Source organism: Lepidochelys olivacea (assembly GCF_965140295.1).
Source record: "Lepidochelys olivacea isolate rLepOli2 genome assembly, chromosome: 18".
Lineage (NCBI taxonomy): Eukaryota > Metazoa > Chordata > Testudines > Cheloniidae > Lepidochelys > Lepidochelys olivacea.
Genome location: NC_140428.1, coordinates 28,736,819 through 28,753,839, shown reverse-complemented (window position 1 = coordinate 28,753,839; position 17,021 = coordinate 28,736,819). Strand labels below are relative to the sequence as shown.

Below are 17,021 nucleotides of genomic sequence, written 5' to 3'. Positions count from 1 at the left end.
CCCATTGCTTCAGCTGCAGCTTCTAAGACCTTCGAGACCGTCTTGAGAAACCAACCCTTGGTTTAAATATTACTGCAGGTGTGTTTTTCTTCCCCTTTGTCTCTTGTAATTGGATACTGAGTTAATTCTGTTTAGATACTGTCCTGTGTTTCTGGAACTTCGAAATTTAGTAGAAAAACAAATTTAGGGAAGGTGGTGAAGAAATTTAGGGGGTGGGATCAGCAAGTAAATTGCTTGAGCTGGATTTTAGCCAGGATACAGTCTGGCTAAAAACCAAAACCCCCACCACCTCTCCCTTCCCCATGGACCCTACCTTTGATGCAAAATGCAGGGCACTTGTTGCTGACCACATTGTTCGCTGTGTGCCCCCTGGCAGTGCCTAACGCTACCTGCAGCGCCGAGGTTCTATGGAAGTCTTCCCTTTGTATTTCCTAATTTCAGTATTTTAGCTGACAATTTTATATGGAAACGAATGACTAGCTAATTTGTCAGTGGCTTGACTAATTTTGATATCAAGTATTCAGATAAGCCATCGGCATTTTAACCATTCCACCCCCTCCTCTACCTGTGTGTTGTGTCGCTGGTCACTGTGCTGTCATCATACATTTTGAGCAGATTCTCTGTCTGGTCATCCTTCAGTTCCTTGGGTTCTTGCAGTCTACAGTGAGATGAAAAGCAGAGTGAGCTGCAGCGGTTTTGGTGGTACGCTGTATTTTTAACAGGACATGAGCAGCACGAGAACTGCAAGTTTCTGTCCACAGAACAGATACAGTATCAGCTAGGGCAGTACAAGCTTCCCTGTGCTGCCATGCCACTGTGCCTCATCTCTGAAGAAATGGGCTCACACGTCTGACAGCTAGGTCGCCATGGTGTCCCTGCTGAGTGCCAGCAAGAGCACTGGCTGTGTTTTTGAAATGTGGCTAAGTCTACTGGGGACTGGACTGAGACACATGAATCCACCTCAAAGACCCCAAAGCCCCTCTTCTTGGGGAAATGGCTCTGTGCTGTCTTACCTGGGCTCCAGCCGTTCCTTCACCTTAGCTATGGAGCGGACATAGGGGGCAATCTGTTTGGTGATGGTTGTCAGGTAGCTGTTTTCCTGTTTCAGCTGCAACAGGTCATGTAACTGTGCTGCACGGAAAGGGAACACATTGTAACAGAACCCAGCAATTCACCGTCTTCCAGAAATTGGGGCTTTGGTCCTGACTCTTAGCTTTCAGAGGGTGTTTTTTCATGGATGTCCTAAGAGTTTTTATGAAGTCATCTAGTATGTCCTCTGACCTCTTACAGCTCTGCTGGGCCTTGTTACATGCTTGTAAACTTTCTGCTAAGCCCAGGAGAGATGCTGTAAACCACAACCAACTGAAGCACCAGAGCCTGCCATCTCTTCATGCTGCAGTTAACCAGCCATCTATGGGAGAGATTTGCAAAGCTACTATGCTGGTTAGATACTTCAATCTCTGAATATCCAGACTTCCCTCCAGACTCTGCTTTTCAGTTTCTCTTTCTCTAGGCTGACATTTTATTTTTTGAATTCTGTGGGTTTTTCTAGTTTTTGTTTCCTGTTCTCTTGCTGCTTCCTGGGCCCTGTCCACAGTCTGGTTTGAAACTGTGTTAGCAACTCTCTGAGCTACTGGGTGAGGATTTGCTTGACAGTTACCCATCCTGATTTACCTTCTCTAACAGAGTCTGCTCTGGATGGCTAGAGGAGGGGGTTTTGCTGGGCTGGACCATTCTTGCCTCGCCCGTCGGCATAGAATGAATGAGAGGTGTAGCAGATGGAGGACAGCAGGATTGGGGAAGAGAGGTCGAGGGATCCGCATGTGTGGGAAGCGAGGCTGATTTCTCTGAGTGGGGCAAGGCCTTGCTGTGCTTTGTGTGGCATTCCAGTACTAGAAGCCCTTGGAGCGGAGAGCAGCAGAGGAGCAATTTAGCAGCTCTTTCTTACGTTTGAAACTTCCCCTTTAAACTAGAATGTGTCCTGACCACACACACAGACTAAGTTAGCCCGGTAACCCCTATCACCACTTAGCAAATGCATGTTAAACAGAGACAGTGAATTGGGGAAGAACGTCTCCCCACATGGAATCAGTGGGTTAGTGGACAGAACTGTCACAAATACCTTCATAAATTTCCTGTTCATTTGCCACCCTCTGATATGTTTCCTCCCAAATCTGAAACAAAAATAGTGAGCTGGACAGCGCGTTGCAGTACAGGGCTGAAGTACCCTTTCCAAGGGACATTTGCTGAGCCTGTTTCTCTCCCATCATTCCAGGCTGGCAGAGCAATCCACTTTGCAGCTAACAACTTGCAAATACCGCAGCAACAGCAGCCCCTTCAGTGCAGACCAAGAGCCTGGCCCTTTTAATTGTTCTAGTAACTCAGGCTATGGCTACGCTAGCCGCACTGGTGCAGCTGCACCACTGTAAGTTCCCTAGTGTAGCCGCTCTAAGCTGATGGGGGAGCGCTCTCCTGTCAGCTTAATTACTCCAGCCCCCACGAGCGGTGGGAAAAGCACTCCAGCAACATAGTGCTGTCCACACCAGTGCTTAATTTGGCATAAGTTATGTCATGCGGGGATGGCTAATTCACACCCCTGAGCGACGTAACTTATGTCGACTTAAGCTGTAGTGTAGCATAGCCTGAGTGAAGCCTTTGCAAAACAAGAATAAGGCTGGTGACTTTCCATCAAACCATTTCCAGGGGCAAGTCTCCTAGGGCAGAGTCTGCATCCAGTACTGATGAGTGCGATTTACTACAGACCACACCCTTACTCAAGATCCAAACCTACCTGCTGGCTGGGTACACAGGGATCAGGCTCCAAATGTAACCAGCCTCACTTGCCTCAGAACACAATATTGCTCTCAGCACATCATATAGCCTCGGGTCTTGAGCACAAAACAGATGTCTTTGTCTGGCAGAACTAGAAAAATCTTGGCAGCTAACGAAGATCTCTAGCACTGTACTGAGCCTAATGATTCCAGTATAATCTCATTTCACTCCACCTTGTCTGTCATCTTCCTTCTACCTTCCATCGACAGGAAAAAACCCTGCTGTGCCCAACTGTCCATTGCTATTTTCTGCTCATTTAAAGAAAGAGACTAGAAATGTGCAAATGCTCTGCAAGGAGCCAACTATGCTAGAACAACCCCTGTTGCCTGCCCATTACGTGTCCTTCCTACTCCGAGATGCTCCATGTTCTCTCCCTGGGCTTGGCATTGGCATGACTCATCCAGCTGCAGGAAACGTACCTCTTCAAACGTGCTCCGCCTCATTTCCACAGACGAATACTCCGAGGCAATCTGCACGTCCATCTGGAGGGACTTCTGTAGGATCTCACTCATGATCTCTGTCTTGATGAGGGAGTGATGCTTTGTGAGGTCACGATGCAGCTCCTGTACCTGATCCTTCAGGTTCTGAATCTCCGTTTGCAGGGTCTGCATTAGAAATATGAAAGGGAGTGAGTTGCTGTGGCGTTTCCCTTTCATCCCGAGGAGACAGGTGGCAATGGGTTTGGTTAAAGAAGGGGAAAGTACATGGAAAATCCAGTAGGTTTTGATTTTCTTGCTACTACTGTTTTCTCCTGTGGAAGCACTATGTTACCATAGGCACGTAGCTGAGTCTTTGTGACTGGGTCACTGCTGAAGGGGCAGAAGGCCTGGCCGTTGTATGTGGTACAGACGGACTCTTCTGAGCCAATGGATTTCACAGATTCCAAGGCCAGAAGTGAGCTCTGTAGCCCTGTAGAGCACGGGCCACGGAACGTCCCCAACGTAATCCCTAGAGCAGAACTTTTAGTAAAACATCCCATCTTGATTTAAAAATGGTCCGCGACGGAGAATCCGCCACGGCCCCTGGTGAATTGTTCCAATGGCTAATTGCTCTGCTGAAAAAAAATTACGCCTTGTTTCCAGTCTGAACTTGTCTAGCTTCAACGTCTTCTCCCTGGTTCAGGCCTGCCCTGCGTCATTGCAGGAATTACGCCAGTTTTCTTCTGCCGCTGGGCACTGATCCTGTCAGGTAAGGGAAACCCCTTGGCCAGGGATAGCAGTCCCCTGGTCAGTGGTGAAACCAGGCTGCGTACTATACCTGCCCTCTTCCGTGCACTTACCCTGTACGTGTTCTCATAGTTGCGACAGTGCTCAGTGAAGGGCGTCTCCCCTCCTTCGGCCAGCAGGACCTTGGTGCTGATGTAACGATGCATGGTTGGCTTTCGAACTATGGAGCCTGTGATGGACATCTTATCGCAGGGAGGGGGACCGCCTGTCACTATCAGCGTCTTGGAGCACTGACCACCCGAGAGCCTTAAGCAGAGAGCATGAGTTTTTAGAACGTAGATAAGCAGTGCCATCAAATCAACTGCTGTCTCTGAAATTGCCATTCAGCAGAAGCAAACTAGAAAGTGCCTCCATCTGCTCATAGTTGAAACAAGCACCCTCGGGCCTGTCTGACTTTTGTGTCCAGTCTGTAGCGCAAGCCAGGAAATAGCCTCTTTGGACATATTTTAGTTAGTCTGCCAAAGAGAAACCAGCTCCTCTTCCTTGAGAGAGCTTTCTTTAGTGCAGGACAAGGCTAGCAGATCTTCGTTCTATCTGACAGTGTCACTCTTTCCACCAGGCAATTAGAAGATTCTAAGATCACAGCTGCCCTTTGCTGGGAAAGATACAGCAGCAGTTAAAGAGGAGGCCAAAGGTGGAAGAATTCCTGCCCATCAGCTCTATTTTACTCTCGCATTAACTGTATTTATAAAAGGCAGATCATGTGGGCTAGAATATCTGATTTCAAGTTTCATTTCTGACAATGTCTCCAAGGAAGCTCATTGCCCATGGCTACTGCCTCTGTCTGTGGGGGACAGATCACATTCTGTGTCCGCAGTTATGACAGGAAAGCAGCAAAATCACCACCTCTAATGAGGTAACATCCCCAGTGCCAATTCTGGTACAATGTGTTTTATTTAAAAAGACCCAGGCCTAGATCCTGTCCCTATCATGCAGTTACAGCACTGGGCAGAGTGGACACTTTACCTGGCTAACGCTTCATCTAATACGTTCTTGTTCTAGTCCCTGTTCATCTGATGGAGATTTACAATCATGGAAACTGCCTGGAGGGTCTATACCATGTAATGATGGTCCCTGCAAGGAAACCCCAGTACAGAAGGGTGAGCATGATCCTGCAGTACTCAGAGTTCCTGTTCCAGTGCTACAGTGAAATTGTTCTAAACATCATTTCTATTTGATTTCTTCTGAATCAGTCTGTAACTTTAAATATGAAGGTGTTGTCGTCATAAAGCCAGTAACTGAAGAATAGTTCTAGACCCCAGAGGTATCTATGAGGCTGAATACAAAGTGGCAGAAACGCCCAACAAGAACCAGTCTTAACCCAGAACAACCATCAGAAACACCTCTTTAGGTATGGATTCTCTTGTGTTGTATCAAGTGCCACCTGTGTCTGTTTTTGTCATCCGACCTATTGGCAAGAATGTCAGAGTCACAAAACCCTGATTCGTGGCCCCCTAGAAGAGTCTTGGTACAGAATCCCTGTATTAATTGCACTGAAAACGTCTTGCTGCCTGCACACAGTGCATTTATTGGCCTCTTTTGATGGCCAAAAGAAACAGCTCTTCTAGGGAGTTGCGACTAGGCTCCGAAAGCCAGGTCCAAGGAGACAGGAATGCAAGTTTCTGCAAAATATCCCTGGGAGTAGGCGAATTCACTGAGCTGTAAATTTGAAGCTGAAAATTGCCAACCCTTCTAGTAAAGAAGCAATATTTGGACAAGCATCAGAAAATATACTCACAGCATGATTTAGCATTTTGTCTGTTATCTAATGATAATCAAACTCTTAAATGGGAAGCACTTCCTATAAAGGAAGGTTTTGCATTCAGACTCTTCCTGCACAGTCCTACACGCAGTAGCTGCTACCACCGTTCCATGCATTATGTAATGAATCAAGTCTCATGCTAGAATCAATGCTCACTGATCAGAGGACGCAGCCGGACACCCACTCTGCAGTTCTTGCTGGATTCCTATCATCCAGCTCGCCGCTTCCCCTCAGAATCCAAGTCTTGTGAAAGGCAGCCCATTATATGTAGCTGAAATGTACCTTGTTACAAGGGAAGGGTGCTCTGAAGTCCCCGGCGCAATGATTAGTTTCCCTGAACTGTAAAATCCACTTGGAAACAAGCAGTGATCCCCATTTCACAATAAGAAACTCTGTCCTGTTTGCAGGGCGAGCAGCTGGAGCAGAGTGGAGGGGCCTAGGCTGCCTGTGACATCAGTTGGCCTAAATATATCCAGTGCAAGGGAACTGTGCCCTGGAGAGTTCTTTGAAATTCTGATAAAAATAGTGGCAGACCAACAGGCTAATCTGGGGGGCCTCAGCTGAAACCAATGACTCAGGTGAGCCCGGCCGAAAGGCAGGCGGTTTGTTTGGGGCGCTACGTGGGCTGGTGTTGGCACTGAGCAGAGGGCAGTGAGAGGACCTGAAAGCTTGCTCCCGGGACAGCCCCAGAGCAGCTGATCAACCAGGTGAGTGAGCGAGTCGCTGTCAAGATCATGGAGAACAGCCTGGGGCTCTTCATCTTCACCGTGCTGGGAGGGGGGTCCGGGGGGTCCCCAGCATTTCACGGGTGGCCAGGGTGCAGCACGGGCAGGCTGGAGGAAGTTGGTGGCCGCAGCCACAGCTTTTTTGCATCGCAGCCTGGTGGCCCCGTTAACCACACTGCATGCAGTGACTGGTGCAAAGGGAAGGGGTTTGTCTGTGCTCAAGCTAACTCTAGACAGAGACAGTAAAGAGTCCCCCCAGAGAGGCTGATGCTGTGAGAAGTGACTCCCCGAGAGACATTAATGGCACCTTGTCAATAACTGCAGGGGCGTCCGCAGTCGCTGAGCCACCAGGAACCAAACAAGGAGCATTGCTGGTTTCTCAAGGCGTGGCCCTTGCTGTGTGTGTGTGAGTGGCAATGGCAATGCTGTACGAGGGCCGTACGGGGCCTCCCACATGAATATTTGTGCGGTGAGGAGACCTCCAGGTAGGCAGGATATTTCGGTTGCTGGGAGGCAGAGTGCTCTTGCAGTTGGAGCCCAGCAATGGAGCCAGGAGGCCTGGCCTCTAAAGCTGGCTTGGCAATGTACACTGCGTGACCTTTGGGTCACTTCCCCTCTCTGTGCCTCAGTTCTGCAGCTGTGAAATGGGGACAGTGGGGTTCCAAGAAGTGATTAAGGAACCGTGAGAGCTTTGGATAAGGGATCGATATTATCATGCTGGATAACTATACACATCAGCCTCTGTCACCTCATCCTCCAATAGCCACTAGTTACAATGAAAATCCTTTCAGTTATTCCAAATGATTTGTTGCACCCCATGACAGGCACCAGTTACGGTCTGAAATCAACAGTGCTGGGCTCACGGTTTGTATGGATTAGAACAGGGAAGGCTCCTACTTTGTCAGTGATTATTTTAATGGAGGAAATTCTTGGGAACACGTATTGCTTTCCTCCCAGACTTTTGCGATTTTAATGTTGTGGGATTTACCCATACGCTAAGGATGGCATTGGTCGTGAAGGGATAAATGCTGTCTGTCTTATGTCACTCGCCAGTGTTTGCAAGGAGAAGGTGGTGTGTATGTGGAGGAATTTCTGGCAGTTTTTCATGAAAGCTGCTGTTAAACTAATCATTTGTCTGTTGACCTGCTTTAGCCCTCACCCCTTGCTTTGCAGTAAGGATGAACCCACCTTTATGAGTCTATCATATCCGGCCAGACTGGATCTCCTGCAAAACACAGACATGCAGCTCCCCTTGTGCTCCAAACCAGGTTTCCAGGAATTGCCAATTCAAGTCACTGTGCCTATTCCTGACATTAATCAGCACAGCTGTTATGCATTGTCCCTAGGACACCTCTCATCATGACAAAGTCAAGGGCAGCTCACTGGAAAGGTGACGCTACAAGGAAGCATCAGAGCATTTCAGACCAATGCACTGGGGTGGGTTTTAAATTAAAATAAACAGCCGCTTGTGGCAGGAATAACAAGGGTTGCTGCAGGTCAGGAGTGAGGTACTCTGGCAGAGCCAGGCGTGGGAAATTTGCACGGTGCTTGCTCACAATACACTTGCTTCAAAGGCTTGCTGTGAGGCTGTTCCTTTCAGGAGCACTAACCTCTAAGATGTGCTGGTTCCTTAATGCCAATGTAGGAATAGAACTGGTGTGTTTGAATGGTAATTCCACAGTCACAACAGTCTCAAATGTGCTTGGCATGCTGCCCTCTCTCAGCTTTGTATTTGATATACCGTGATGGCTTGTTATACTGTAGGCTGTTTGCCTCTTCCAGGATCACGTATTGATTATCCAATCGTTCTGTGCATGGGTAGTCTTTTGGGGGGGGATTTTTCAAAATTTAACAAACCAAATTTTCCAAACCAACTCATGAAGCTACTGTGGACGGAGGCTGCTCCCTGTGAGTCTGATCACTGATCCTGGTCAGGGAGTCTGTGACTTCTCTCTGAACGTGGAAGGACTGGTGACTTGGTGTGAGAGAGATTTACCCCATGTACAAATACATCCCATACCAACCTCTTCAAAAGACAACTGTTACAAGGCACCTTTAGTGCCCATCCCCAGAAAGTCTAAGTGATTTGGGAAGAACTTCACCGGATGACACCACTAGCCTTACTGCCTGCTGGAGCCGGCCAGCTGGGGAAGCAGCGAGGGTGCACTTACTCCATGCTGCACAGCAGTGTCTATATTTCTGATCAGACTACTCCTGTCATCCTGAAATCAAGAAGGCAGCTGGAAGAATGACACGGGATGGCTCAGTGTTTAAAAGTCTATCCCAAATAGCCCAACAAACTAAGCCTCCAATACCTGACATTCCAGTTTCTTCCACCGTTTAATCTAGACTATGTTTATAACAGATCATGCCTCTAAGTACATGTTCAGATGCGTACAGGACTGCTCAGTCCTTTGAAAATACAACTTCATGTTGTTGTTTCTCTGGTAAATTGCAGTTTGAGAGTCCTGCGTGAAGGTGGATCTCCTTTAGTTTGTAGGGATAACTTCAAATTAGATGTATGTGAAAGAAACCCCCCTGAAATGTTTGAAGAGAACTCACTTTCTGCCTCCATCCCTGCTCTGACATGCTCCTGTGAGATTTCCAGCCCCAAAGTACCAGTGCGTAGTGATGCTTCTCCAGACCTCAGTGCTTCGCCCATCACTGAGAAAGTGGTGCTGGATTCTGCTGGCTCTGTTTTAGTAAGGTGCTCAGATGCATAGGTGAAATTAGATATGACACACATGGCCAGGATTCACTCCTGAGAGATGGCAGAGTAGAAGCTCAGCGTTAGCATCCCATGGACATTGACCACGCTCTTCTGGCCAGGATTCACCACCAGTGCTGTGCTACACAGCCACCTGGGCACCTTTTCTGGCTTATCTGCATTTTGTGTGAGCCACAGGTTAGAATTGCTACTTTCTTTCCAGCATACAAATCCTAAATTAGTATTTATCCTCCAAATCTTATTGTAAATATAAGAGGCTCCTGGAGACTGTCATTTCCCTGAGGATGTAGCTGAGAAATGGAGCATCTTACATGTTTCCATTGCTGATCCCTGGTCCAATGCCACCTCCGCTCACCACCACAGACCGGCGCGGATTCAGCAGCAGCAGTGGCTCCAAGCAATGGGCAAACTCCGTCCTGTATTCGGTGTTTATCTGCAGGGGGCCAAAAGGAGACCGATTAGAACATCTGGTAGGCAGGCATACCCAGCTGGATACTGTTCCTTCAGCGAATAGTCTCTTGCTCAGATACTATAAAATGCAGTGGGCTCAAGACAGAGACAGCCCCTGAACTCGTCAGTATAGGACACTGTGTTCTGTCTGAGAACCAGCCCATTCTACCCTTTGCTTGCTGGGGGAGGTGTTTTTCCTTGCAAGGAAGAATGAAACATGCTTTGGGAACAGGAAATAACCCTCCAGTCTAACGTGCTATCTTGGCTTATCCCTTGGGCAGCGATTTTGCTGCCAGGCTGCTCGTGTAAACGATGGGCATGCTGAAAGTGCTGTGGACTTGAGGCAGCGTGAAGCTGGGGAAGTAGCAGCAGTAACTCCAGCCTCTTAGACATTTGGAGGTGAATTGGAGGCAGGTTCAGGACAGAGCCCCAAAACCGCCATGAGAGGGTTGTATTCAATTCCAGAACATGGGACTCAAGAGACAATGGAGCCTGTGAGTTGGGAGGAAAGGGTTTACCTTGCTAGTCTGCGTAGGTCTCAACCGATGTGGAAGTTTGACTATTTTCTGGAGCCTCTCCATCAGTTGCTGAAATTAAGCAGAGTATTTTATGTTACAGCTTTCAGCTCCATGCCTTTTTGCCACAGTCCTGCACACGCCTCCCAATACTGGCCAAGCTTTCAGCCGTGATGGGAGGCCACATCTTCCTGTGTGCACCCGAGAGCGCTTGTGAAGCTACAAGGTGGATGGTGAAGGGCTTTTTGCTCAGCTCCACAAAAGAGGGGTAAGTAAATGTTTCCAGGGCCTTGGTGCAGTGACAGGTGCATGCATCTGTGCTTCTGAGTCTCTCTGGCCTGGAAGCCTGGTATAGACAGGTGATGGCTTCTGACTTTGCTTTATTTCTGCTTCCTCGCTCAGCTGACACCAAAGTGCAGAGAGTGCGAAAATAACCCCCAAGGTATGAACCAGTGAGCCAAGAGTTTTCCCACCTCAGGTTGGTCAGTGAATTTGGGGCAAAAGGCTGGGTACTTTCTTTACTCAGCTCACCCATCCCTTGCTTCCTGGTGAGACACACGGTTCTGGATCTACCTGGAAGCCAGCTGCTAGTGTGCGTTCCAGTCTCGCAATGTACTTACGTATCCCAAATCCAGGAATTCGGCTTTGTTCGCAGAGCTCAAAAAAGCAGAACAGGTGACCAGATGGACCTAGACATAATGACAAGCAACAGTGCTATTAATCGCATCTGCTGCAGCAACCCCCAGGTCTGGAGGGCGTGGGCACCTAGAAATGGGCTGTTCTCACTCATGGGGAAGTTCCCATTCCAGGTATAAGCAGTAAGTGCTAACCCAGCAAATATCACTGCCGCAGAGACAGTGAGGAGCCTGGCAGGGCCAGATGGAAAATCCGCACTGCCTGAGGACACAAAACAAAAGCCCTATGTGCAACAGAGCCACCCTTCCTCTGGGAATGACGCTGCACAGAATCCACCACTCAGAGGGACAGATCCCGGGAGATACTGAACACCTGCCATTCATTGACGTGAATGGGTCGGATCCTGCTCCTCTGAACTCACAGGAACCTAACTGGGCCCAATGGGAGCTACAGCTGCTCAGCACCACTCCGGTTTTGGCTCAGTTTCCCTGCTCCAGTGTCACTGTTTGTTTTCTGGGAAAACCGTTTCCAGGAATGAAGTGGTCTGTGAACGTATGGCCTTGCCAACAGATTGGCAAACACCCACCATGTTCACCAACCTCCCAGCATGGAGCTACATGAAGGTTTCTAACAGTTCTGGTCTAGCACTACTTGAGACCTACTGCAGAACAGCAGGCAAACATGGTTGCAATTCCAAGGCCACGTAACCAACTCTTCGATTAGATGGCAGTTTTCTTTTCCTGGGGACTATCATGGAGTTGCTGCACTATTTCAAAGGGCCAGAGAATCCTTTGTATTGACCTAACTCGTCTGTAATTCAGCCATGAGCGTAGCAGGGAGTGAGAGGACAGGATAACTGAGTCTTGAAAGGGTCACCTGAGATGGTGCATATGTTGCAGGAGGAGCATAGCCTGGTGTGTGCTGAGACTCTGCATGTGCTTACCTGCAGGGTGGGCAGCAGGGAGGCCAGGTGGGAGAGTTGCTCCTTAAATGCCTTTTCCTTCTCTTCATACTGGCTGGAAGTTACAGGGGAAAAAACCATTTCACTTCAGCTTAGAGACCAGACTGACCAGAGTTTAACTGGTAGGACTGGAGTAATTTATACATTATTATTAATTATTATTACTGCAAAAAAAATAAATCTGGTACATCGTACATTTCACACCTCACGTAGTGGCTGTGTAGGAAGGGAAGCTGATAGTATTTTACTGGGAAATACCTTTGACCTATCTGGAGCTCTTGCAGGTCACTAGGTAATTACACTTCACCAAGCTTGGGATCGTTATTCTATAACCTGGGCTGTGGATTAGAAGACGGGAAAACCCCTGCAGTAAGCTGGTGCTGGCTAATACACTGCACTTGCCATGTTGTTTAATGGTCAGACGCTGACTAAGAGGTGAGTGCCCTGAAACTTGGTGTTACTCATTTTTATTAATATTAAAATGTTTCACAGTCATAAGGACATTTGTGTTCCAGGCAAATATTTTTTCCAGGTTCAAACTGGGATCCAAGTTATTGCAGCTGGAGGTAAGAGCGACATCCCAATCAACTCATGTGCACATGCTTCCGGTGGAGCTAGTGCGTCGCTGTCCCCTCTGCTGGGGGAGCTGCCTTTGCTGAGGCTCAGCATGCAAAATGGAGCTGCTGAAATCTTTGTAACTTTGAAAAAATATTTATGAAAAAGAAGGGGGGGAAGGAGTAAAGCCTGTAATTGTCCACTGCCGAACTATAAACCAGGTGCAGGAGTCCCCACGTCACTGTCTTGTGGAGCTGCCGCCCTGCTCGCAGGGCAGCTGATGTCCAACCCGCATCCAGGACAGTGGGCCTACATGGAAGGGCGGGGGCAGGGCTGTGCAGGTGGGATGAGAGGTGCTCACTAATATTAGCTCCCGCAACTTTTATGCTCGTAGTCAGTAATAAAAACAGGTTTCAGAGTAGCAGCCGTGTTAGTCTGTCTTTGCAAAAAGAAGAGGAGGACTTGTGGCACCTTAGAGACTAACCAATTTATTAGAGCATAAGCTTTCGTGAGCTACAGCTCACTTCACTGACCACTCTTCAAGCTGATGAAGTGAGCTGTAGCTCACGAAAGCTTATGCTCTAATAAATTGGTTAGTCTCTAAAGTAATAAAAACGTTGACACTAGAGGGCGCCTTCCTCTGTCAGCTATAGGTAAGATCTGCCATTTAAAGCGTCCAGTGAAATGGGGGGGGAGAGTGTGTGTGTGTGTGAGAGAAAAATCAGTAAGGCAGACACAAATGCTGACAGCTGGCTCTTTGTCTGGGAGGAGAACAAAAACACTCTCAACAGCAACTTACTGAAGATGATCATAGAATCATAGAATATCAGGGTTGGAAGGGACCCCAGGAGGTCATCTAGTCCAACCCCCTGCTCAAAGCAGGACCAATCCCCAATTTTTGCCCCAGATCCCTAAATGGCCCCCTCAAGGATTGAACTCACAACCCTGGGTTTAGCAGGCCAATGCTCAAACCACTGAGCTATCCCTCCCCCCCAATGATCCCCCCATGATCACAGTGGCCTTGATCCTGCCTCCATTCAGTGCAATAGACGTTCTTGCCACTGAACGGAAAGGGGCAGGGTAGGGTGTGGACTTTTGCAAACGTGTCCACTCTTCTTCACACATGTGCCAGTTCAGGTTCCAGCCTCTTCCTGAAAGCAGAGCAGCAACCCAGAGGATCCTCCACTCTACTCTTGCTGATCGGAATCAAGGCATCAGCTTTTCCAGGGACAGGCTCAAATGCTAGTCTTGGCAGGTGTGTGAAGGAGGAGTTGACTCTTTCTGTTAAATGCAAATGTATCTGTTGCTCTGCCCTCTGCATGTGGATTCTGTTACTGAATTGGGATATTGGGGTTTTTGCAGAAGCCTTTTATAGCTCCCCTTTAAAACATGGCCGTCTCTTTAGTCTGTTACGTATCCCATCCCAATAGTAATAAATTGTGAATGTGTTAACCCACTGAGTCTGGGTTGGCCTTACCTCTGAACGGCTTTCAGAAGCATCTTTTTCCTTTCTGCTAGTTTCTCCTGCAAAAGGTAGAAATGATCAAACATTCCCGTAGCTAGAGGCTGCAGTTTACAACTCCCGACACTGCGAGCAAAGAACCTCGCTGCTCTTGATTCCAAAGTCTTTGCTGAGTTTTCCCCCATGTCCATTCAGCCGTGAAATGAGGTAGATCAAAATGCTCTTCTGCATGGGGAAAATAGATGGGGAGAAGCTGATTCTCCTCTGACTTATCCCACTGTCAATCCACTGATGCCAATAGCTACACCAGTGTGAGCAAGAGGAGAATCCGGGCAGTTGGATCATTCCTTTGCTCTGATTTGGCGAAGATCTGAGGCCTTTGATTTCCCCTTATGTGGGTGCACTGTTACCGTAGTAACACCCCAAAGCAGTGTGCTGCAATTAACCCCATTGCTCTCTGGGCAGCCCCACAGAGAAGGTCCAGTCGGTGGCTGTGCCAAGCCCCTCCGTACCTGCATGCTACTGAAGAGTGAGTTGATGGACGTCTTCTCCTCATCTGCACTGTTGCGCACCTCCTCAATCATGGCTTTGAGGAGGACAATGGCCTCTCGCGTGGACGTCTGGAGCTCTTTCACAGCCTAGGAGGAAAGGCAGCAGGGGACAGCTGGAGAGTCAGTTGCAAGCAAGACTGACGCGTCCAGGGCATGTGTCATGGGCCTGGGCATGGTCCACTCCCCAAAGCAATGACATTTTACTGAAGCACAATTTACTCCAATGCTGGTGAGAGCAGGAGCAGCCATCCCAGTGCCGTTCCCTCGCCACAGTAACTTTGATGATAAACATCAACAGACTAAAACTCGGAACACATCTCTCAAATGCTACCCACCATCACAGCCTGGTCGAGCTTCTCGCAGCCTTGCATGTACGCAGTCTCAATGTCAATGCAGTGGGCTCGGCTTTCTCTGAAAGAGGCAGAGACCTGGGAATTAGGATCAGCCATAACCTGCAAACCACCCTTCCTCATCTCCTTTAGTCTGACCAGCCAGGGCTATTGATGTATGGCAGTTAACAATGACCCTCTGCTCCCCTGTGGACTGGGGCAGCAAGATACTTGAACCTGGGTCTCTTGCAGCAGCATGGGAACAATGAATGTGGCCCCCTCCCGCCCATCTATCAGCTGTCTGATAGACACACGCACAGTCCAGGGCGCTCAGATCATATGCTGATTACTGACTGTTGACCCCAAAGTAGAATGTCTCTCTGCTCTGACTTTCCCGTCTCCCCGCCAGGAACTCTTGTTACTCTGAATGTTGCTCTCGGCTCCCCTTCCCATCACTTTTTAGACCAGTTGATGCTGGTTTCAGCCTGCTTATGTAATGCTGCTGCTACTTCCTGGACTCTTTGCCCTCTCCCTCCCAACCCCCCACTTCAGAAAAACTTCCCCTAGGTCCAGCAAGCGCTGTTGTTTTAGACTAGCTCTAACTCCAACTAGTGGGGCTCGCTGCTCAAGTTGGGAAGTAGTTTCTCTCTCAGGCCACTCCTATTAAATGTGTCAGTGACACTTTCCATTCATGTTCTCCCTTTCCTGGGCATCCCAAGCTCCAGCTCCTTAAGGCCCTGTCCACTCTGGGGCTGGCACCATGATGGCAGCAGCCATGTCTGATAGTCACCTCTGCAGACAAGGTACTCTCTGTCCCTCTCAGGCTTAGCCATCGTGTCCTTGCTGTAGCACCTAAATGCTGCCATCATGCAGCTCCTCTCTCATGCAGTTTTTCTGCAGCCTCCATGGAACATAATGTCCAGGGCTTAGGGAGGAGTTTGAAAAGCTAGAACCACAAAGGGTGAGTGCAGGGTAAGGCTGCTCCGTCTGCAAAGGGCTGGGTGAGGGGCGGGGAGCCAGCAACTCTGCTACTTACACCTGCATGTCCCGGAAACAGTTAATGCAGAGCATGGATTTTTTCTCTGTTGAAAACATGATGTAAGGTTCCTCATGAAGAGCTGGGAACAAACAAATGCATCCCAGAGTTAAACAAGCTCCTTAAAGAGAGCACAGCTTGGTCCTTACGGAAGAGGATATGCAATAGGTGAGCTGGGTCCACCCCTCTGAGGCTGGAGGTGTCACTTCCTACCAGGTTTCTGAGGAGCTCTCACTTCTGACAGCTCTGCCATCTGACTGTAAATGATGCCTCCCAGCTCCAGTCTTGCTGCCTGCTCTGTTCAGACAACACCACTTTGACTTGTAGGCTTTCCGGCTGAGCAGCCCGTGGTTCTGGCTGGTGGGACCAACTGGAGAAGGCTACATGCAGGTTACTGCTCGAGGGCGTAGCCCTTTTAATAAACACTTTCCTTATATAAGAAGAGGAGGACTTGTGCACCTTAGAGACTAACAAATTTATTTGAGCATAAGCTTTCGTCAGCTCATTTCATCGGATGCATCTTTCCTTTGGCATCTTTGTTTTCATAATGGTTTGAAGGAACCTGCAGTCTGTAGCCTCTCCTGTCCTGAAGGTGGAGAAGATACTGACTGTACTTGTCCAACTTGCGTGTGCATGGCAGAACAATGCATCCGATGAAGTGAGCTGTAGCTCACGAAAGCTCATGCTCAAATAAATTTGTTAGTCTCTAAGGTGCCACAATTCCTCCTGTCCTTTTTGCGGATACAGACTAACACAGCTGCTACTCTGAAACTTTCCTTCTATGCACACCTTGCAGGTAGCTGTTCCTGGGGACGCTGGCTGGCGTCTGTGTTTACACCTGAATCCTTTGTACAGAAGGTGCAATCTGGGATTAACTGGGAATTGGTCCTGCTTCGAGCAGGGGGTTGGACTAGATGACCTTCTGGGGTCCCTTCCAACCCTGATATTCTATGATTCTATGATCTGCACAGTATGTGCTATTTGTTAGCCAGGCACAGTGTTGCTTCACGAAGAAGCTGGTGAGTAACTGCCTTCATTTGCTAACTGCACCTTCACCATGCAAACTGATGGGGAAAATAATGAGCAGATCTGGACTGCACACCGTTCCTGGGGAGACAGCCAGTTACTGGGCTTTGCACCCCACACGGGGCAGGAATGGAGTACACAGCTTCTGGTCTGTGGTTGCGGCTCAGAGGGGAGAGACCCTGGATTCAGCTGGGAAAGTGATCCTGATAGGCCAGTGTTAATCCTCC

The 17,021-nt window shown here is 48.6% G+C and overlaps 1 protein-coding gene across 5 annotated transcripts in view; it reads right to left on the bottom strand.

Moving 5' to 3' along the window:
- Positions 1-17,021, bottom strand: part of RNF207 (ring finger protein 207) — a 38,478-nt gene that overhangs the window by 2,067 nt on the left and 19,390 nt on the right. For all 5 annotated transcript variants that reach the window (XM_084651460.1, XM_084651461.1, XM_084651462.1 and 2 more), the window contains 13 exons: positions 15,769-15,850; positions 14,739-14,814; positions 14,365-14,490; positions 13,868-13,914; positions 11,818-11,890; positions 10,859-10,927; positions 10,242-10,310; positions 9,585-9,706; positions 4,112-4,304; positions 3,252-3,437; positions 2,123-2,174; positions 1,014-1,131; positions 566-658 (listed from right to left, as the gene is read on the bottom strand). In XM_084651460.1, the coding sequence (XP_084507586.1) occupies positions 566-658; positions 1,014-1,131; positions 2,123-2,174; positions 3,252-3,437; positions 4,112-4,304; positions 9,585-9,706; positions 10,242-10,310; positions 10,859-10,927; positions 11,818-11,890; positions 13,868-13,914; positions 14,365-14,490; positions 14,739-14,814; positions 15,769-15,850 (1,306 nt within the window). The remainder of the gene's footprint in view (positions 1-565; positions 659-1,013; positions 1,132-2,122; positions 2,175-3,251; positions 3,438-4,111; positions 4,305-9,584; positions 9,707-10,241; positions 10,311-10,858; positions 10,928-11,817; positions 11,891-13,867; positions 13,915-14,364; positions 14,491-14,738; positions 14,815-15,768; positions 15,851-17,021) is intronic.